The sequence below is a fragment of the Mastomys coucha genome, unplaced genomic scaffold (assembly GCF_008632895.1).
Source record: "Mastomys coucha isolate ucsf_1 unplaced genomic scaffold, UCSF_Mcou_1 pScaffold23, whole genome shotgun sequence".
Lineage (NCBI taxonomy): Eukaryota > Metazoa > Chordata > Mammalia > Rodentia > Muridae > Mastomys > Mastomys coucha.
Window position 1 is genome coordinate 89,019,031 of NW_022196906.1, and position 22,821 is coordinate 89,041,851.

Below are 22,821 nucleotides of genomic sequence, written 5' to 3' on the forward strand. Positions count from 1 at the left end.
AAAAAAAAAAAAACAATACAACTGCACCTCCACTAAGATCTAAAACCAAGATTGTATACTTAATGTATATAACCCAGAAACCAAGATACCAAGTGGGTCAAATTATAATTTTATCTAAAATTTAAAACTCATTTTACTTATATACCTATTTTCCCTTCACAATAGTTTCAAATTACCAGACCAACAGCTCCACATTAATCTATTTAAATATTCTAATTTCTAAAGCTATTTAAAAACTCTAAAATGGTAACAATAAAAAACAAAAGAGAAGATGACATAAAATTGCAAAGTGTTCTAAACATCCCCCAATGTAGTGGGGAAGGAGCCATTGCTCAGTCAAGATATTACCTTTTCCTCAACATCAGTTCTTTTCAATTCAGAAGGGGATATTGTCTATATTTAGATCAGTAATAATAAAGAAAAACATGTACCTTTCTGTTGGGATAACCACTTTGACTATGGCTTGCGACAGAGTCTGTATATGAAGTCACATCAGATAATAAACATAGAATATGTGAGTATTGTTAACAAGTAACAAGCAAAAATATACATATGCATTGAAAACACTACACATCTAATCACAAGTTCTGCAGGCAATCACTGCATCTGAAGTAATTATAAACTAAGCAATTACATAAATGCAAATGGATGTGTTCACAGTGAACAATTAATGTTCACCAAATGCAAAAGCACCAGAACACTCCTGCTAGAATGCACATCAATGCACTGAGATAGGTACTACACTGAGAATTATCAGATCAAGATTTAATTTGTGAAGTATTAACTGTCTGCCTCTGACCATACAGTTTGCTACTTTGTTCCCAAGCCTTTAAAACCAGCCCTGGCATTTCAAGTGTAATCAACTCATAATAGAACCAACAAATTCTAACTTGAAATAAGGTTGGTTTTATGTTTAATAAAGAAAAATATTCACCCTTTGTTTTTACTAGATTAGTTAACTATTTTTGAAATATCATATATGCTATTATATAGTCTAATAACTCAAGACCTTGAAAGCTATGTTAGTTTGCTGTCATCTAAACAATTTAACTATTTAGGTGGGCTTTCTTAATTGAAAAGTCACTTAACCAAATAAAAACTACCACGTTCTCAAAACAAAGTAAATCCAAACACTGAATATAACAGTGGGGGCTGTGGGAAGAGGGTGCGCTTACCGAGAGGTCAAAAGGGAATGGCAGCCACAAATAAAAATATTAAATATGGCCTAATATTTCAATATAGGGTTTTCATGGGCTAAGGCAGGGAACATATTTACTTATTTATGCGTTGCCAGAATAACACACATATTTCTATAAAATTGTTGAAAAGAAAAACTACCACAGATACAGTATTTACATATTAGATGCAGCCCTATGTACATTTTTAAAATTACCTTCTCGAAATCCTCCTTGTTTTTAGGTGGTGGTAACATGGGAGCATTGGGGTTTTTTAACCGCTCTCTAGGCTGCGCATTAAAGGGCAGTCCGGATGGAGGTGGGGGGAGTGTGTGCTCCATCATAGATGGCGGAATGTAGATTGGATGTGGAGGGATGGGTACAGCTTTACCCCAACCTAACTTCATTTCAAAAGACATAATCATTTTTCCTACAAAAGGAAAAAAGAAAGGAAAAAGGTTACTTTGACAAGCTCCAGAGAAAAAGTATTTCTGAATTGAATTTCCTCTGTATGTTTTCCAATCTGATTCAATTCTCAGAGTTTTTATGACTAATTTTCTACACCAAAGAAATACCTGACTCCTGCAAATGGACAAGAAGGACTTTACCATTTAAGTTTTTTAGAGCTCTTTCAGCATCTCTTCTATTCATAAAAGCCACAAAGCCACAATTTCTTTCACGTGCTCTTTCTTCATCAGTTCTAGGCCACATAATTTTTACACTAGCTAATGGTCCAAATCTTCCAAATTCTTGGCACAGCATTTCTTCATTCATCTATAAAAAGATCAGAGTGTTTGGTTATGCAACAAAAAGAAAGGAAGGGACTAAGAATTCTAGGCAGCCCAGAAGGCAAAATCATTTTAAAAAGTAGAAAGCAACATATTAATGCTATAGTATTATATTCAAATACTGGAAACTCTACATTGGCAAAAACCCTGCCCTACCAGGGCATCTCATATTAGAAGCCTTCTATTTTATTTAAATAAGCAGCTAGGGTAACCAAAGGCATGTCTGATTTCTCTTCCTGTTTGAAGATCTTGGAATCTAAACACCTGTGCAATCACAGCACAGGGGAGACGGGAAACACAAGGAGCCCAAGCTCCAGCCTAAACAAGAGAACAGGAAAACAAGGAGAAAAAGAAACAGGCTCTCCATAAGAAAGCAAGCTACCTATCAGAAAGAGGTGCCTCAAAGAATACAAACGAGTTACTAAAAGGAAGACACATCTTCACAAATGTACAGGAAATAATTTGGATCTAACTAATAAGTCCCAAGTTTTCAAAACAATTATTAAATATTATCTAATTCTATCAGATTTGTCAAGTTGGGAATCTTAATTTTATCTAATTATCCAACAAAAAAAAAATGAACATAAGCCAACATTCAATTTATTTTCCTTATGTTACCTGTGGATTAATGTTTCCAAGGTATAAATTTGTAGTGCTGGGATCTCCTACATCATGTGAGCCAGGTGCATAATCATCAAGAACTAGAACAAGGAGAAAAAAACAAGTTACCCCCTGCAAAATACAAAGTTGAGACAATTTCTAGTACTTAAAAAAAGCAAAAAATCGGTATTACCACCAGACGATCTATTTCTTCTTGAAGGCACATCCACTTAAAGGGGGGGAAAGAAAACAACTCTTAGTTTCTAGGACAATAAGTCATAAATATGTGCATTAAAATAAACATCACTTACTAGAACGTCGTTGACCATCAGAGTCTGACTGAGGAGGCTCAAACCGACTTAACCTGCCTTTTGTTTTATGTCTCTCATCACGTTCTTCCTGAATTCTGTTGAAAATAGTTATAGTCAGCTTAGAGTACGCCACAAGTTATTCATATTTAGTAACAGCTTATCTAAAATATCATCTTCAAATAATGTATTTATTTGCATTATCAATAATTATAACCAAGATTAGTGAGCTCCTCAGTCACAAAACAGGAATGATGACTCTTTCAGGATGAAAAGGAAATTCAACATAAAACTACTACTTACGGTTTTGCTCTTAATAGATCTGATGACACCTAACTTCTACCCCAGTGAACAAACAGGCTTCCAGACAGAAAATAAGCCAACTGAATTAAATCTATACATTACAAACAGCAAGATACTGAATAAATGCTAACTGATTTTCAAACACAGCCTATCTATTGTAGCTTCAGCCAGCTGATAATAACTAGTACACCTACCAATAGTTATAATTATAAGTCCAATATGCCTATGACAGAATTCTTTTAAGATTTTTTTTTTTAAAGATTTTTATTTATTTTATGTATGTGAGTACACTATTGCTCTCTTCAGACACACAAGAGGGCATCAGATCCCATTATAGAGGGTTGTGAGGCACCATGTGGTTGCTGGGAATTGACCTCAAGACTTCTAGAAGAACAGCCAAGTGGTCTTAACCACTGAGCCATCTCTCCAGCCTGATAGAATTCTTCCTATAAAACTTACTGTTTTAGTTCTTCTTTGAAAAGTTCCAAATTGCTTTTTTTCTTTTCCTTCTCCCCTTTCTTCAGTGGCTATAAAGAATATAATAAGTTATAGTTGAAATAAGATTAAACAAAATTTATGGTTACTTTTTGCAGTGATAAATATTTCTGGAAATACAAAATGGGAATATTTTAGTAACCATGAATATATTAAAAGAGCCCACTAATTATATACACTTTGAAGAACAAATTTTAAGGTGTGTGAATTACACAGCAGTGAATCTGTTATCTTTTGTTTTCAGAGGTATTTTGACAGCCATACAAGAAAAATCCATCTCACTAATGTAATCATATTTCATTAACTAAACGTGGCTCCAAGTGATCTGATCCCACATTTATCAACCTATTATCTCCCATAAAACTCCTATTTCCGAAGAACAAAAAACTCTATAATGAGAACTTAGAAAATGGACACACCAATTCCTAAGTAACTCCTAAAAGTTCCTAAAAACATCCCGAAAAACATGTACTACATGTTGCTAACAATTTTAGGATTACAATTCAGAACTGTTTAAAAAAACAATTTTACCCTACATTTAAAATTCAACTTCTGACTTGCAATATGTAATACAAACATAGTAACAAATGTTCAAAGACCATCCTTACCATGTCCTAAGCTAATCTATCACCACTTATCTAGATGAATTACTGAGTTAGACATCAAAACTCAACACCTAATTCACGACCATAAGAAATTTTGTATTGTAGATATACACTCAAAGTACTAATAACAACGCCAAATTCTAAAATAAGTGCTCCATTATTTAATAATGACTTACGGGCTTTTTGGTCTCTATCACAAGAAGAGATGGTGGCCTTTCATTGGATGACTGATTTGGAGGATTTTTTTGATCTGCAAACCTTGAAGATGGCTTATAGATTTTACCTCTTTTTTCATCGGTTTCATGTTCATCTGAAATTTAAAATACTAGGTTGTAAAACTAATCTCATATAATTTACTTAAGAAAATTAAGATGCGGGCTGGAGAGATGGCTCAGTGGTTTAGAACACTGGCTGCTCTTCCAGAGGTCCTGAGTTCAATTCCCAGCAACCACATGTGGCTCAAACCATCTCTCTATAATGGGATCTGTAATGGGCTTCTATGCCCTCTTCTGGTGTGTCTGAAGACAGCAACAGTATTCTCACATAAAATAAACAAATAAATAATGGTTTTTTTTAAAAAAAAAAAAAGAAAATTAAGATGCTTTTAGTATTAAGATTTGAATATAAAATTAAATTTACAGATTACCACTCAACCTAAAAAATAAAATCACAATTTGACCACTTTATAGCAAAACTATAAAACATTAAAAATTTTATAACATAATTTGCTTTTTTTAAACTTGAAAGGTACTAGTTTCTTTCTCTTATTCTTATCTCTTTCATACAGTCCCACTAATCAAATTTAATCTTCATTATTCCATATTTGGTGATTTATATTGTTAATTTTCTAACCACTAGAGGGTGCTAATAGAAAAGAAAAGTGAAATTCAAAGTCCAATGTCTTCCATAATTAATCAGTTGTCACATCATCCAAGGTTTGTTTTCAAAGCCAGATCTTGGTACTTACCTTTAGCTGCATTAACAACCCCGCCTCGAACAAATGTTTTCACTTTATTACCGTCACTTCCTTCAAAAGCAGCAAGAAATTCCTCATAAATTTCGGCAGCTGCCTTCTCATCCTCCTAAATATGTAACGAAATATTAGTGACACGAGAATTGCTGTCTGGGTTTAACTGGTTTGTTTTGCTTTGTTTTGAGGCCAGGCAGACTTGAACTCATTAGGTAGACCAGACTAGACTCGAACAGAGATCTGCCTGCCAAATCCTCACTTACAAGCAAATGACACCACATAGAGAAGCTCAACAGTCAAGAGCAGTAGCTCTTCTCCCTAAGAATACAAGACCTAGCACCCACATGGCAACTCACAACCATCTGTAATCCCAGTCCTTAGGGATCAACTCCTCCTTCTGACCTCTCTGGATACCAGGCACACCACATACAAGCAGACAAAACATCCATATACATAAAAAAGAAAAAGAAAAGAAAAAGAATACACAAAACTCTCCCTTCTCAAATCTAGTATCTAATACTTGGTGGACATTATATACTACCAATAATTAAATGTTACATAATTAAAACAAAAAGGCTTTGGTTCCTTTGCTAGAAATTTAGAGATGGAGAAAAGAACTTACCACATGCAGATAAATAAGTAAATGTATTTTAAGGCAATCAAGAGCCAAACTGTAGGACAAATGACTATATGAGAACATATTATCCTATTACTATTTAAAAAGTCCTCCAAGGCTTAATTCATCAAATACAAAAATTTCATTCACAAATAATCAAAGATACAATAGAAGCAAAGCCACACAGTATGTACTCCTGACATGGCATTTAAAAAAGTAGAACTGACATTCTCACTTATAAACCATCTAAACATCCTCAAATATCTATGAGTAAAATATCAAGCTGAGAATGGCGGCACATGCCTATCACTTCAGACATCAGACAGGAAGACAGAATTCCAGACCAGCCCAAGCTATGCAAGCTACCTCAGAAACCCAAATCAAACAGAATAGAACAAATCAGAAAATATATCCAGCAACAAGTAGAAAAGTGCTCCTCAATAAAGGTGTAAATACATTAATAAAGCAGCAGCTAGTGTCAGAGGGAAACAAACAGGCTTTCCCCGAAACAAAACAAGCTTAACTTACCGACAACTAGCTGAAAAAAATAAAACAAAATCAATTTTTTTTGTATTATATAACATGAAAACCTGCATGAAGATTACATTTTAGGAAAAAATCTAGGAATTCTCCTAGGATTCTCCTAGGAATACAGATCCTAGAAGAAAATGCAGGGAAATTTCTCTATAGGCCAGAAATGGAAAAGAAAGGAAAACACTTGGTTAAAAACACAGAACTTGTCGGGAAAGACTGACAACTGATTATAACAACAGTTTTTACAAGGAAGAATAAAACAAAAAGGAGAATAAAAAGAAGTAAAACAGAGGCAGGGAGCTGGTGAACTCTATTGCAACTGTAAGAATTGCAAATTCAAATACTCAGGTATCATTTTTCACATTGTAGACTGGCAAAAACTCCCTCAAGTATAGATGATCTGCTCCTTGCAAGTGTATGGGGTGGTGATATCACTAACAAATTACCGAGAACAAGATGTCCCTGCCCTACAGAGAACAGTATGACAAGTACAGAAGAACCACATTTATTAATTTACCACTCCAACAATTTCCCTTTCAGGAATATGTCTCAAATGGCAGAAAACCAAAATGCACCTGTGTATACCATTATTCTAACAGCATTACTTGTAATATAATGTCCAAAGAGCAAAACCACAAATCCCTCAATAGAATTTTACAAACCTATGAAGCTATAAAAATGTCCAACGTTCCTATCCTACAAGTAATCACAAAGATACACCATTTAATTAAAAACGATAAGTGGTGGCACACATCTTTAATCCCAGCACTTGGGAGGCAGAGGCAGGCGGATTTCTGAGTTCGAGGTCAGCCTGGTCTACAGAGTGAGTTCCAGGACAGCCAGGGCTACACAGAGAAACTCTGTCTCGAAGGAAAAAAAAAAAAACCCCGATAAACGGAGAAAAGTACTCTGACTCTGACCCCACAGCATTCATCTGAGGGAGACGGGTTCAATACACTGGTGCACGCACACACAAACACACACTTTGACAACAAGAACACATCATCACATAGAGATATAGATTAGAAGACAGGTAGAGAAGCTGAACCCAAATTCTGAACATTCCTTGTGTTAAAGATTTGACTCGTGTAGAGTTGCAAACATCAAGAAGTCAAATTCTTCAGGAAAAATGGCTGCTACTGCTCCCCTCCACATTCACTTCTAAGTGTAACCTAAAATAGACTTCACACAATACCTTCTTCTTCAGTTCCTCTTGCTCCTTCTTACTTAGAGTTCGCTTTGCTGTGCTCATTTTTCCAATACTGAATGCTTTAAGCTTGTTTTCTAGAAGAGGCTGTAAAAAAAAAGCAAAAAGATTATTTTGTCTTTACAAACACATTTTAATGTTACCTATAAATTTAACACGCTTTAATTGATAACTTCATCTTTAGAAGAGTTTCTAATTTGAAGTACCAACGCAAAGAAAAGCTGGCATACTCCAAACTTAGATCCCTATCAGGCATCATTCTGATGTAAATATCCACTAATTAAGGGATGCTTTTTATTTCCTAACTCAAAGTTAGTTACAGACAAGAGCCATTTTTTGAAGGGAAATGAAGGTTAAAATAACAAAGAAATAAAAACCAAGGCTTAGGAGGAAAAAAAAGCTCAGACAAAGACATCTGTAGGCAATGGTAGCTACAACAAGAAACACCCTCAAATGGGAAGGGCGTCCTTTCCACTCTCAGGAAGCTGCCATCTACTTCCATATCAGGTATTAAAATCACATCACATCTGTTTATAATTTAAGTATCTCATTTATTGAAAACACTGATATAAACATAATTTTTTATTGAGAATGTACCATCTACTTTACATTCAGATTCCAGCATATATAAATCTTTATCAATATTTTTGAACACACATGAACATTCCTAATATGAAAATCCAAAATCAGAAACACTCAATACCACAAATGGAACATTTTATACCTGATCTCAAAGAACAGGTTGCAGTCAAAATCCAGGTGTAAAATACTGTGCAACAAGTTACCTTTGGGCTATATGTAAAGATGGATATAAGACAGAGGTGAATTTTGTTTAGTGTTGGGGTCCTATGTCCAAGATACCTCATGTATATGAAAATATTCCAAAAGTCATAATTGTAAAAAATAAAAAATCCAATAAGCTTCTCATGCCAACCAGTTGAGATAAATGAGTCAATTTAAATAAGAAAACTGTACCTGGCAGCACTGAGTAAACACACGGGGTTTAAAGAATAGAGTAGGATTCCTTCTTCACTCTTCTATCCTGTCCCTGTCACTGCCATCTTCACAGCACAGCGAAGCTGTGTGGACCAGACTCAGGAGCTGCCTTGCCGGATAGTGCAGCTCGCACCCTCACAGACGCTTCTCTTTGCAACAGTGAGAGACTACTGCAGAAACTACAACTGTTCAAAATACAGGGAATAACTAACTGACTGAAGGGTACTCAAGCCCGAGGAATATATCTAAAACACAACTGAAGGAACAGAACTTACGAGCCAGAGACCAGGAAGTCTGCTGATTGTCTCCTAGAAATGACACCCATGAAACCTTCTTTGACTGCCTAAACATGACCTGAAATAACACCAACAGACATGCTGAAGTGGCCCTACCTCCAGCCAGAAGCCAGGCAACTAAAGACTTCTGAGTAGGAAGGAAGGCGATTTTAGTCTTCCCCATGGATGAGGCCTACAACTGGTTTGACAATACCAAGAGGTCAGCCCTGAAATCATACATGCACAAGCAACACTAAAACAGCTCAGCAGCTTGTATTTAGTCATTTATGTGTATATATACATATATATGTATATATAAATGACTAAATATATATGTATATATACATATACATGTATATATACACAAAGCAATAATAATAAAGAAAAGGGGCATGAATTTGAGAGGAAGTCAGGAGGTGGGAACACAGGAGGGGATAGAGGGAGGAACAAGAAGGGGAAAAAGATATAATTTTATTTAAAGTTTTAAAAATTAAGGAAAAGTGCATGAAGTCAGGAAGGGGGGTGTGAGAGGGACTGGGAGGGGAAGAATGGAGGGTGAATTTGATATAAATGCATAAATATATGTATATATATACATATATACATGTGAAATTCTCATTTATTTTAAAAGAATTAATTATACTTTGAAGACAGGAACTCTTAATGTAGACCAGGACAGCCCTGAATTCACAAAGATCTTTTGCTTTTTCATTTTTATGTGTATGCATATGAGAGACAGGGCACATGTGCCAAAGCATATGTGTGAAGGCTAAAGAACTTAAGAGAGCTAGTTCTCTGCAGCCACCATGTAGGTCCCAAGCAGCAAGCTGGAGTCATCAAGTTTGGTGTCAAGAACCCTTACAACTTGAGCCACCTAGTGAGTTCAAAGAAACATTTTACTCAAGCTTCCCTTTGTACAATTTAGAAATAGTTTCCTTCAGAAATCTGATCTAAGTAGTCTATAGGTCTTCAGTTGTTTCATGTTACTTGGGATTCACGAATGTAAAAGGTAGGGTGGTTAATTAAATACAGCCTAAAATACTGAAATCTCAAGTTTTCCTTACTAAAATGAGAAGCTAACAAAGTACTAAATCAGACTTTGGAAGTATACTATGGTGAGAAACATTGAGGCCACCTATTTTGAAGGTTACACTAAAAGCTCTCTGTGAAAGATAAGCGGTTAAAACACAAAAGTCATTTCTTTTTCTCTCCCTCTTTTAAGATTTCTATTTTCTGGGGCTGGAGAGATGGCTCAGCGGTTAAGAGCACCAACTGCTCTTCCAAAGGTCTTGAGTTCAAATCCCAGCAACCACATGGTGGCTCACAACCATCCGTGATGAGATCTGACGCCCTCTTCTGGGGTATCTGAAGACAGCTATAGTGTACTTACATATAATAAATAAATCTTAAAAAAAAAAAGATTTCTATTTTCTGAGTTTTTTGCCGGCACATACGCAAGCAGGTGCGCTATGTGTGTGCCTGATGCACAATGAGACAGAGAGCATGCCAGAGCCCTGCAACTGGAGTTTACAGAGAGTTGGAAGTCACCTGTTGGGTAGTGGGACCTAAACCTACGGCCCTGGGCAAAAGTGCTCTTAACCACTGAGCCATCTCTCCAGCCCCAACGATCAAATTTTCAAACAGATTCAAAACCATCTTTTCCTCAAAAAAGAAAACTTGCCTTGCCACCATTCACGGAAATTACAGTTAGCTTCAAATGAAGAATACATTGAAATTGAAAGAATTTCTATGAAACTAAATTCTAAGAAACTAAATTTGTAGCCAGGCAGGGTGGCACACACCTTTAATCCCAGCATTCAGGAGCCAGAAGCAGGAAGATCTGAGTTCAAGACAGCCTGGTCTATAGAACAAGTTTCAAGACAGCCAGGACTACAGAGAAACCCCTTCTCAAACCAAGATGGAGAAGAAAAATAGAAGGAAGTGACAAAGAAAGGAGAAAGAAGAGGAAGAAGAAGAAAGGAGAAAGAAGAGAAACAAAGTTTGCATGCTCAAATTTAGTTCATATAGCTAAGAGAGAAATGGCAAAAAAATAATTACTGAATGTTTATTCAAATGAAAAATATAATCTTTTATGTAAAAGTTAGGTTTTGCTGAAATAAAAATACTAAAAAAAAAAAAAAAAGTTTTTTTTAAAGATGTAATCCTATGGCATGGTGGAACATGTCTTTAATCCCAGCACTCTGGGAGACAGAAGTAGACAATCTTTGTGAATTCAAAGCTATCCTGGTCTACATTAAGAATTCCTGTCTTTTTTAAAAAAAAAAAAAAAAAAAAGTATGACCAGTGCTAAATAAAAAAGGTATGACCAGTGCTAAATGCTGACTGGCTGGTGACTTAATATTTTCTGAGTTTTTTCACAAGAAAATTTTTTATGTTGTATACTTTAAAATAGTGATAGGAATTGAACCTAGGACCTCATACATCCTAGACAAGTACACTAACTTCTATATATCTACCTCAAGAAAATTTATTTTACATAGATTTTAGAAACTAGAAGACCTGAGGGATGCTCTGTAGTAATGAGCCCAATTCTCAAGGGCTGGGGAGATTGAAACTCAGTCAGTAAAATGTCTCGACCAATGGGGACCCAACATGGGTCCCCAGCACCTATGCAAAAAGGCAGTGGGGGTGGAGAATGTGTCTGTAACCACCATGCACATGCACTAGCCAAGCTGCCTTAACAGAAGAGGAATTCTAGATTTGGTAAGGGACCCTGGTTCTTAATAGACAACGTGGAGTGACTGAGAAAGATGTCCAATGTTGACCTTTGGCCTCTGCTTGCACCTGCACACACGTATGTATACAACACACACACAAGCACAGAGAACTTCTTTCTGTGTTCCTGATTGTCCTAGGACTCCACTTATCCAAGTGATTAATATCTCTTCTTGTTTGTTTTCAAAGTGAACATAAGCTCTCAGAGCATTAGGAATACATCCTTTTTTATATTGTGTGTATATATATGCATGTTGTAGATAGGTGGATGTGCATGCCAAGGCATGTGTGTAGAGGTTAGAAGACAACTTTGTAAAGTTATTTCTCTCCATCCATCTGTATATAGGCTCTAGGAATACAACTTGTTTCTAGGGTTACCTAGCCAGCACCTTTCTGAGCAATTTCACCAGATCCAAAGAGTGTCTTAATTGCCTAAATATCTCTTTTTTTGTTGTTTTGTTTTATTTTTTGAAGACAGAATTTCCCTGTGCAGCTCTGGCTGTCCTGGAACTAATTCTGTAAACCAGGCTGGCTTTAAGCTCAGAGATCTGCCTGCCTCTGCCTCCCGAGTGCTAGGATTAAAGGCGTGCACCACCACTGCCCAGCTACCTGAATGCTTCTAAAAACTCAATAAATATGACAATAATCACTTTATAGTCAAATGTTTATTTTTCAAAAAAATAAAATAAAAAATTAAACACCTTTAGTGAAACATCTAATATGAGCTACACATTTTTCTTTCAATAAATGGGAGTTATTAATAAAGAATATTAATTTCAAATAGCATAAACAAGTTCCGGCAGTGGTGGCAATACATCTTTAATCCCAGCACTCAAGAGGCAGGGGTAGGCATAGATCTGTGAGTTTGAGGCCAGTCTGTTTTACAGAGCTAGTTTCAGGACAGCCAGAGCTACGACGTAGTGAGACCCTGTCTCAAAATATCAAAAAAAGAACCAAGTACAAACCACCATATTCAATCAAGGACAGAGCAAAACCGTCAGCCGTCCTTTGTCTTCAGCAATACTCACTCTTGAGAGATTCTGATGAGGAGAATCACAAAGGCTTTCCCGGGCACTTTCATTTCTATAATTGTGTTTTCTTGGGCTTTTAGGTCGTGTTCGACTTGGCATATCACTATCTGAGGGTCCAGATGCATCCATCTTCAGATAAAGTTTTAAAAATGGTTTCAAATATGACATCCACAGTACTAAAAACTAAAATTAATCCAAAGTGTCTACATACTGACAATTTTCACTATTGTCTAAAAACACATTACTAACACCACCAAGTTGATAAGTAAATTCCTTAAGAAGTTTTCATGAACTCCAACTTGCCATAGAAAGCTCAAATATCACACTGGAAACATTTGTTACTCTTGAAGTAACAGGTTCTTCCCTTCAGCTAAGAAAATATCTGTCAAATACCCAAGTCAGATAAGTTTGTATGTCAGGCATTCTTTCAAGAAGGGTAGTTCATAAAACAGATTTGCATCTTCATACTCTGATAGTAGCCGACCTTATATGCACTTATCTCATTACACAGGATATGAAAATGAAAGACCCATACATGAATTGAGTCTTAAGTATTTTATAACCTCATTAAAAATAATACTCATTTTTTTTTTTTTTGAGTAGTAAGTCAGCTTCAATTTCCTGATCCCATGATCTTTCTGCTTTATCCTCCCAAATTCTGGGTTTACAGGCATGGCCCCCACCTAGGCTCACCCACTGAAATATTCTTTTTTTTTTTAAAGATTTATTTATTATTATACACAAGTACACTGTAGCTGGCTTCAGATACACCAGAAGAGGGCATCAGATCTCATTGGTGGTTGTGAGGCACCATGTGGTTGCTGGGATTTGAACTCATGACCTTCGGAAGAACAAAAGTGATCTTACCCGCTGAGCCATCTCACCAGCCCCCCCTACTGAAATATTCTTAAGCTAGCATATTTTACTGTACAAGATGGGAGTGAATACAATAGTATATTTTTGAGTCACTTCCTTGATTCATGCTAATGTGCCTAAAGTTTGCCTACCAGTTGTTTCTGCACTAGCAGGGAAAATGCAAGCACAATGAAAAAGGTGAATAATGCCTTGGCATTTGTACAAAAGGGGTTTATTTTGGCCTACATGAGGCATGCGAAAGAGCATATGTGCACTTGTTTGTGCATGAGTTTAGAGACCAGAAGTTGGTGTATAATATCCATCTTCCTTAGTCACTTGCCACCTTTGTTTTGTTTGTTTTGTTTTTGTTTTTGAGACAAAGTCTCTCACTGAACCTGGAACTCAACAGTCATGGTTGCTGGGTGGCCAGGGTGCTCCAGGGATCCACCTACCTACCTATCTCCATATCCCAGAACAAAGATGAAATGAAACATGACCAATTTCCACACTGGTACTGTGTTGAGCACTTTACCTACTGAGCCATCTGCCAAAGCTCCTATTATAAAATAATTCTGAGTTCACACACTCCTGAAAATGCTCAACAACTTGTAGTAGGAATCTGCATATAATATTTTGAATATTGCTATAATGTGAAAAAATATTTATTGCAGTATTCAAAATGCCAAAAAACTTTAAACAAAAAAAAACTAAGAAAACAAACAAGTCTTTCTATAGTAGAACATTATGGCATGAGAAAGAAGTAACCAGCATGCTCTATGCCAGCTGATTTGCAGGAAGTTCAAAAGGCAGGTACAAGGTGCAGCAAGAAAAGGGTCATTTATGAATACAGAATTTTATAAGCAAAATAAAAAATTAAATACGTGTCAAGTTTCAAATGCAATTTGAAGGAGTTTATGTAAGCCAAACACAAAGGAAGACACAAATGTTCACACATATAACTGTATTCATTTACCATGTAACTCATACATATATAAAGAAAAAGACTTTCTTTTATACTTACATGTGCATCTGAAGATCCAGATGAATGAGCATCCGATGATCGGCTCTACAATTATCAAAACAACAAAAGCAAATATTTGAAGTACCAGAAAATTTCTTTCTCCACTGTTTCTTCAGATGCAAGGTTTAATAGTCCCTAGTTTTCAGCCACTGCTTTTCAGCTAAACAATGGTACTCTCTGGCTTACAAAAAAAAAGTTGTAATCCAATGTGCTAAATCAATTCTTCAAAATTAATAATCCATATTTCTAAACATATTACACAAATACTAATCAGAAATCTGAAATATAATTACCTTGGCATACCACAGGCTGGGAACCAATCCACTGTTCATAACAAAACACTTGTACAAAGGCTTCTTTCTCACAAGTCCTAACACTAATATTGCCATAGCAGCAACTTACTACAAGAGAAATCACCCTCTCTTCTTCTAGTCAGTCAGAGCAAACATAAATAATGGGTTGTAACAGCAAGAACACACACACGCACACACACACACACACACACACACACTTCACTGCCCAGGAGAAAACACAATATTCACTGTAAAACTAGTTTAAGAAAAGAAAAGCCTTATCATCAAATCTCAAAATTTCTATCTTTCAACTTGTTATGAGAGCTGCTTCTGCCAGGCTGGTACACTCGGTGCTCATTTAGACCCAGCACTCACAAGGCAGAGGCAGAAGGGCCTCTGTGAGTTTGGGGCCAGCCTGACAGAGACAGACAGACAGACACAGAGACAGAAAGGCAGAGCGAGCACACTAGCTAGCTATTTCTAATAAAATATGCCACAGGCTACCAGAAATGAACTGTCTTCAAATAACACCATGTTTTAGTTATATCAACTGTTATAATTTCACATAATTTTCTCTTAAATGACACACTTCAGAGTATACAGGCTTTATTAGTATTGTTACATCTTCTACAACATTTATTTCTCTAAAACACACTGTACTGAGCCTTAGACAAAAATTAGTACAAAGCAGCAAGCATGAAGGTCCCTCCTACCTTTGTCCTGGCTCTGTCTATGGTTCGTCCTCAGTTTTTAATTATGGCCTCCCCTGTAATTTTTCTTTTCTAGCTAACTTTTCTCAAAAATAAAGCTGATGTGAGGTTGGGGGAATTACCATCTATACTCTGTGAAACACACCTTAGAATCTGTAGTTATCTGGAAATTAGAAAATTCAAAATAACAAATACCTACTTTTACAAAAGATGAATTCAGCCAACAGGGTAATAGACAAAAAAGCTTTCCAATACATTAGTATTAGCCCTAGATAACAATAATAATATCATAACAAAAGATAGAAATATCTAGAAACTAACTTTAAAGTTTATTTGGAAGAAAAAACCCACAAACTTTATTCAAAACAATCATTCACTCAAATCACCTTTTGAAGACTCATTCCTGGTAGGAAACTCAGTACTAAAACCACATTAAAATTATCCAGAATTATTTATATTTGTAATACAACTTATTTAACAGCTCAAAATCCCAAAGGGATTTTGGCAAGTCTCAAGAGGACTGCCAAGATAGCTAAGGTTTACTTAGCAGCAGCAGCTTGCTAGAGAGCAGCTTAAAAGGGCAGCATCTCCCTAATCTCCCTCACAGTAACAGCTTTTTCTAGGACTTCTTTCTGTTTTCATTTCTATGATTTAAAAATAAAAGCCACCAGGTACTCTGCCTGTTTCCACATAGTTAAATCTTTTCTGACTCAAAGACACTTGTAATCTAATCATCAAGACTATCTCTTAGGAACACGGACAGCAGATAAAGGGACTTGTCTGATCCACCTGGTGAGAGAACCAGCTCCCACAAGAGAGCCTCTGACCTCCATTCAATGCCTTGGCATGTGGGCAGGGCTTGGGATGAAAACATTACAATACGTAAATAACAATGTAAACCAAAAATTTAGAAAGGTTATCACTTAAATAACTGCCCATCAAGTTGGTAAATTTCAAAATCAAAAGTAAGGAGTTCAATTTTAAAGTAGCAACAGCAGGACCTCTTTCTCATTTCAATTAAAAAGTCATACTGCAAACCATTTACCAGAGATATGCTGCTGCAGCTACTAGACACTCAAATCTGAGTAATTTTAGACTATGATCAACAAAGACATGCAAAGCAAAGTGAGGGTCATAGATGTTTATGTGCATAGGATGTGTGTGTGTGTGTGTGTGTGTGTGTGTGTGTGTGTGTGTGTGTCTGTCTGTCTGTGTGTCTGTCTGTCTGTGTGTCTGTCTGTCTGTCTGTCTTATGAAGGTCAAAAGATAATGTGTAGAAGTTCTCTCCTATTACCTGAGTCCGTCTGTCAGTCTGTCTTATGAAGGTCAAAAGATAATGTGTAGAAGTTCTCTCCTTCTATTACCTGAGTCTGTCTGTCTGTCTGTCTGTCTGTCTTATGAAGGTCAAAAGATAATGTGTAGAAGTTCTCTCCTTCTACTACCTGAGTGGAGGGATAAAACTCAAGTCACCAGGCTTGATAAGAATCACCTTTACCTGCTGAGCCATGTCTAAAGAAAAAAAAGAAAGTTGAAACAATGTGATTATACCATCAAGAGCATATCTGGCCAGGCAAATCTTAACCTATCAGGGAAAGAAGGATTACTGGGGAAAGCTTCTAGGAATGGCTGTGACCGTATCTGGGGTAACCCCTCACAGATCCAGCAATGCAGGACCTTAACCACTGGGTCTCCAAATTCTTTCTAACTTATTATTTGAGTATAACTCTCCTAAAGGACTTTCAAGCCCCTCGTTATTTCCTACATTCAGATCCCTATCCCTCCACAATTTAGCCCAATCATCTTTCCCGCCTTAGTTCCTTTTATTCTTCCCATGAACGTGCATTTAACAATTGATTCAGTCTACGGCCATACCACCCTGAACACACCCGATCTCGTCTGATCTCGGAAGCTAAAGAGTTTCAATATAACCACTGACATATATAACATGTGATACAAGTACCTCCCCAAAACGCAACACTCTAGGCTACGCACCACTCTGACCTCCCATTAATAAGTAGCTATTCAAGCCACAAACCAAGGTTTTGACTTAACACAGCAACAAAAAACGCATACACTTTGGGGCTAGAGAGATTGCTCAATGATTAAAGAGCACTGGCTACTATTCAGAGGACCCGGGTTGAAAGCCAAACATCTACACTGCAGGTCACAATCATCTGTAACTCCTTTTTCTGGGCCTCTGTGGGTGCCAGCCATACACATGGTGCAGACATGCATGCAGGCAAAACACCTATCTCATAAACTAATGTTTGATAATAATTAACTATATTATACAGAATGTTTTAATGCTTTCAAGAGCATCTCAATGTTTTAATTATTGACTCACACTCCAAAATACTATCAAATAGAAAATGCTTTAATACATGTTTGATGTCTCTAAATTTTCTTAAAAGTTAAGGAACAAACCTATAATTCTGACAATAGCCTCAAGTATCACTAGCTTTCGAAAGTGTTATTTCCAGGGTGAAGATGTACCTCAGAGACAGAGGGTGCACTCAATGTGTGCAAGATCATAGAATCGATTCCCAGCAACACAGTTTAAGAGACAAACTCCAATATTAATTTTAATTTATTTTAAATTATGCTCTTTGTAAAAAAGTTTAGAAAAACAGAAGTCTTCAACTTGCACAGCAAATGAATGACGTCTTCATTCACCTACCACTAAGGCAAGAGGCTGTATTTTCTAAGGTTTACTTTCCAAGGGGAAGAGTTCCAGAAATGAAAGCCAAAAGAATTAAAAGATAAGTTTTTAGAAAACAAATCAGTCCAGTAAGAGCATATTTTTTAACACCAACACTCATAATCTAACAAAAAGGTGTCGTGGGTTCAAGTCTAAAACAGGATCTAAAAGAGTGGTTCTCAGGGTTCCTGTGTGTCATGACCCCTCTAGTGGAGGTCAAACTACCCTTTCACAGGGGTGGCCTAAGACCACCAAAAACCACAGATTTACATTAGGATTCATAACAGTAGCAGAATTAGTTATAAAGTAGCAACAAAAATAATTTTATGGTGGGATCATCACAGCATTAGGAAGGTTGAGAAGCACTGCTCAAAAGTTTAGAATGGTCAGGTGGTGATGGTGCACGCCTTTAATCCCAGCACTTGGGAGGCAGAGGTAGGTGGATTTCCGAGTTCAAGGCCAGCCTGGTCTACAGAGTGAGTTCCAGGACAGCCAGGGCTATACAGAGAAACCCTGTCTCAAAAACTGGAAAAAACAAAACAAAACAAAACAAAACAAAAAAACAGTTTAGAATGTTTGTTACTTTCTCTTGCAGAGATTCCCAAGATTCCCAGGATCTACATGGTATATAACTCTAATTTCAGGGGATCTAATGCCACCTTCTGACAAGCACCAGAAATGTGTGACACAGAGACAAACATTATATGCATAAAATAAGTCTAAAAAACAAAGTTGGAGGAGTTAGGAGTGCTTGTTGCTCTTGCAGAGAACTAGGGCACAATTAGCTTATAACCACTAGGAATTCCAGTTCCGAGGGGCTGACACCTTCTTCTGACTCCTCGGATGTCAGACACACATGTGATGTACATTCACTCAAAACATTCATATACATAAAATAAGTGTATCTAAAATTAAGTCTAAAACATACTAATCAAGAAAACAGAAAGTCAGAGGCCAAGGATGTAATAACTCCATTAGTACAGTACTTGTCCAGCATTCACAAGGCCATGGGCTTGATCCTTATATACCAGAGGAGGTGGTACATGCCTGTATTCCCAGCACTCAGGATATGGAAGACATAAAGAGCAAGAGTTCAAGCCGGGCGTGGTGGCGCACGCCTTTAATCCCAGCACTTGGGAGGCAGAGGCAGGTGGATTTCTGAGTTCGAGGCCAGCCTGGTCTACAGAGTGAGCTCCAGGACAGCCAGGGCTATACAGAGAAACCCTGTCTCGAAAAACCAAAAAAAAAAAAAAAAAAAAAAAAAAAGAGCAAGAGTTCAAAGTCATCCATAGGGAGTTTGAGGCTAGCCCATTAGACCATGTCTAAGAAAAATGGAAGGAAGGGAGCAAGGAAGAAAGGAAAGAAAGAAAAAAAAGGAAGGAGTTAATTTAAGCTGGACATGATGTTCAGGCCTGTAATCCTAGTACTCTGATTAGAGTCCAAGGCCAGTTTAGGCTACACAATGAGTCCACAGATAGCCTGGGCTACATAGTAAGATCCTGTCTCTCAGAAATGGGAGAGGTGGTGCCATACTTCCTACTTCCACTCAAAACACAGCTAACCACTAAAAAGTTGAGCCATTTTATATTTTAAGATAAAATTACAATCATGACATATTAAAGGTTCAGTTTCAAGCTGGCAAACTATTTTTCACACTTAAATCTCCATGTCATACACACACACACACACACACACACACACACACACACAGGAAATAAATAGGAATTTCAAGCTATGAATAGATTCTAATTTTACTATTTTTTAAGCATTACTATTTTTTACTAGTACCCAGTCTGTCAATTCAGAACTATATGCTCAAAGATTCACTATTTCCTGTTTGATTCATTTCCCTCTATAAGACAACTTTTGATTGTGCTGTGCAGCAATTGTCTCCAAGCTAAGCATCCATGTAGGAGAGCAGATCTTAAGACACAGAATATGCTAATATGGATGAGAGCATTCCATCCCGCAGAGACACTCAGAAAATAAACAATCCAAAATTTTCAGGAAGTCCCTGAAACCAACCAGATACTCTACAAGGGAATAAGTAGTGAAGAGTGTTAAGAGATACTCTCAGCCTAGCCAAGCCACCTGAAACAGACCAGCTAAGCTACCCGGAAGACTCTCAGAAAAGCTGAGCTGCCTGGAAAAAGCTCAGACCAACTGCAAGTAGCTATTTTGAAATCATTTCTGTCCCTGTAAATAACGTCTATTCCATACTCCTGTAAGTAAACCCATTAAAACACACTGGGTCACCAAGCTGGACTTTGCTGGTATCTTCCTGTCAGTTCTCTACCTAGAGCAAGTAGACGTCTGTTCACATCTCCTCAGAAAGTGTTACACAAGAGATGATTAAAAAAAAAAAAAAAAAGAGCCAGACAGTGGTGTTGTACGCCTTTAATCCCAGCACTTGGGAGGCAAAGGCAGACGGATTTCTGAGTCTATAGAGTGCATTCTCGGACAGCCAGGGCTACACAGAGAAACCCTGTCTTGAAAAAAATAAAAATAAAAACAAAAACCTCAGAGTCTAAATGTTCCCTTTACAGACACGAGTAAGGAACACTTTGGTGACATCTAAAGGACTATAAATTAACAAAAGTGTTAATGGAAAAATCCAACAAGTTACTTAATACTTAAAAACTACACATGCAGAATCCTGAGAAGTATTCTTTTGGGAGGAGGTCTGAATACATACTTTGAAAAGTTTTCAATCTATCCAGGCCTCACATAGGGAAAACTTAATGCTTTGAGAAGAAAAAAACAAAACAAAGAGTAATTATGGATGTGGGTAGCTGTTTTTGTCGTGGGTCTGAAAGGAGGAGTGGCAGCATGAGATACCTGTCATTCACTTTCTCCCCTAGAAAGGGGAGGGAAAAACTACTGGAGAAGAAGGAAACTGACTTATAGTAAAGGTCTGGTGTAAGCACAACACAGTTTCACCTAACTAAAAACTGTCTAGTAAGGCCATTACTATTTGCAAAGTAAATATGGGGCAATCACTCAGCAAAATGGCAAAAATTTAAAAATAAATAAGTAAACGTCAGCCTTATTAGAAAGAGAGCAAGTTTGGTTTGTTTTTCAAACCAAGCAGCAAATGCAAGCAGATAATCATACACTTTTAAGACCCTAAACTCTTTTAAGTGTTATCCAACTCCTTGTCTCTGCATCTAAAGCCTCACAACTGGTTCATGGCAGTACTTAGCATCTTTAATCCCGAGATGGGGATAAGAATCTCAAAGCAAAATAATACTGGGTAGATAAATAAATAAACAGGATTAAACGCGCTGGCCAAAATGGCAACTAGTACCAACTGTTAACACAACCTTACTAACGCTAAATTGCTTTCATAGTTCAACGGTTTCCCAAGCAATGCACAGGGCTCCCAATAAACTCAAATACAAGGGCAATTTCCAGGTCTACCGTACTTTTCCTTTCCAGTGGAAACCCCACAAACTGATAGAGACCCAGGGTCTGCGGCCCTCAAAAGCGACGTTCACTTTTCACTTCCTGGGAAGTGAGAGGAAAAACCACATGTGAAGTGTGGCACTAACCCAGAGGCTCAGAGAGCGGCTCCCTCTGCACGTCCCAACCCCAGGCCCTCCTCTGGCGGGCCTCTCCCACACACTTGCAACCGTCCAGGCTAATTTCCTGGGAGATAATGACAGAAACTGTGTAAGGCCAGGAGCGAGAGAGAACCAAAATAAAGAAGGGGGATGAGGGGAAGGAACAGGCATTTAAGACCGGGAACCTTCCCGCCTCTCCCAGACTCTAGCCCGCGGCCTCCGAGAGCAGCAAGGGGCGACACAAGGACGGCGGACCACCTCTCAATCACAGGTCTGACCCCAAAGCCAAAGGAGGGGCAAGCCCCGCTCGCCAGCAGGCACGCTAGTGGGAGGCTGAATCCCAGCCGGGACGGACGCGCGCTCTCGGGCCTCTCAACCTGCGCACCTTGGTGCAGCGGTCCCAGGCCCAGTGTGGTGAACAGGCCTTAGTCCCTCACCCCAGTAAGCTCTCGAAGACCAGAGATTTCTGTAGGCCCTTGACCACAGGGAAAGACCCACTGACTGACGGAGATCTCTAAGAAACTACCTTTGAACTGGCCTTCTGAGATCCGCCTGGCGTTTTGTCGGCCATCTTGAGCTTTGCTCCTCCTTCAGCGGAGGCAGCAGCGCGGGTGAGTCGAGCACCGAAAGAACAGATATTAAGCGGAGCGCGCCAGAAACCTGCCAGGCCGAATAGCCGAATGCCGAAGTAGAGAACTCAGCGGCGCCGGGCCGCGTGACTTCCGCGTCAAGGCGCTGGACGCGCCCCGCCCACCCCTCCCTTCTTCCGGTGAATTGCGGCGTCTGGTCACGTCACGCGCCTGCGGAATTTAGGGAACTCTCCTTGACCCGACTTTCAAGGCCAATTGATAATTCAGTCATTTTCTTCCTAGAGCCAGCCGGCGTTAAGTGCGAGCGGGTGCTACTTCCTGCAGGGGGAGAGGAAGCTGCTCTTTTAAAAGAATTGCAGTAGCCACGTGAGCTGAGTGTCTCACCTCGGCTAATAAGTCAGATCGTCGAGACACTTGTTTGCGTCACGGTCCCTCGGGAGCACAGACCTTGG

The 22,821-nt window shown here is 38.0% G+C and overlaps 1 protein-coding gene across 4 annotated transcripts in view; it reads right to left on the reverse strand.

Moving 5' to 3' along the window:
- The window catches only part of U2surp (U2 snRNP associated SURP domain containing), a 50,200-nt gene extending 27,720 nt beyond the window's left edge, over positions 1-22,480 (reverse strand). Inside the window, exons 1-13 of one of the 4 annotated variants that reach the window (XM_031346348.1) lie at positions 22,306-22,453; positions 14,516-14,560; positions 12,637-12,768; positions 7,590-7,688; positions 5,242-5,356; positions 4,451-4,584; positions 3,634-3,701; positions 2,875-2,969; positions 2,760-2,792; positions 2,582-2,664; positions 1,784-1,949; positions 1,394-1,605; positions 432-475 (exon numbers count right to left, since the gene is read on the reverse strand). In XM_031346348.1, the coding sequence (XP_031202208.1) occupies positions 432-475; positions 1,394-1,605; positions 1,784-1,949; positions 2,582-2,664; positions 2,760-2,792; positions 2,875-2,969; positions 3,634-3,701; positions 4,451-4,584; positions 5,242-5,356; positions 7,590-7,688; positions 12,637-12,768; positions 14,516-14,560; positions 22,306-22,350 (1,271 nt within the window). In that variant the 5' untranslated portion in view covers positions 22,351-22,453. Of the gene's footprint in view, positions 1-431; positions 476-1,393; positions 1,606-1,783; positions 1,950-2,581; positions 2,665-2,756; positions 2,793-2,874; positions 2,970-3,633; positions 3,702-4,450; positions 4,585-5,241; positions 5,357-7,589; positions 7,689-12,636; positions 12,769-14,515; positions 14,561-22,305 lie in introns of all 4 variants that reach the window. The other 3 variants (XM_031346347.1, XM_031346350.1, XM_031346351.1) reach the window with 3 other exon arrangements.
- Between the last annotated feature and the right edge of the window lie 341 nt (positions 22,481-22,821).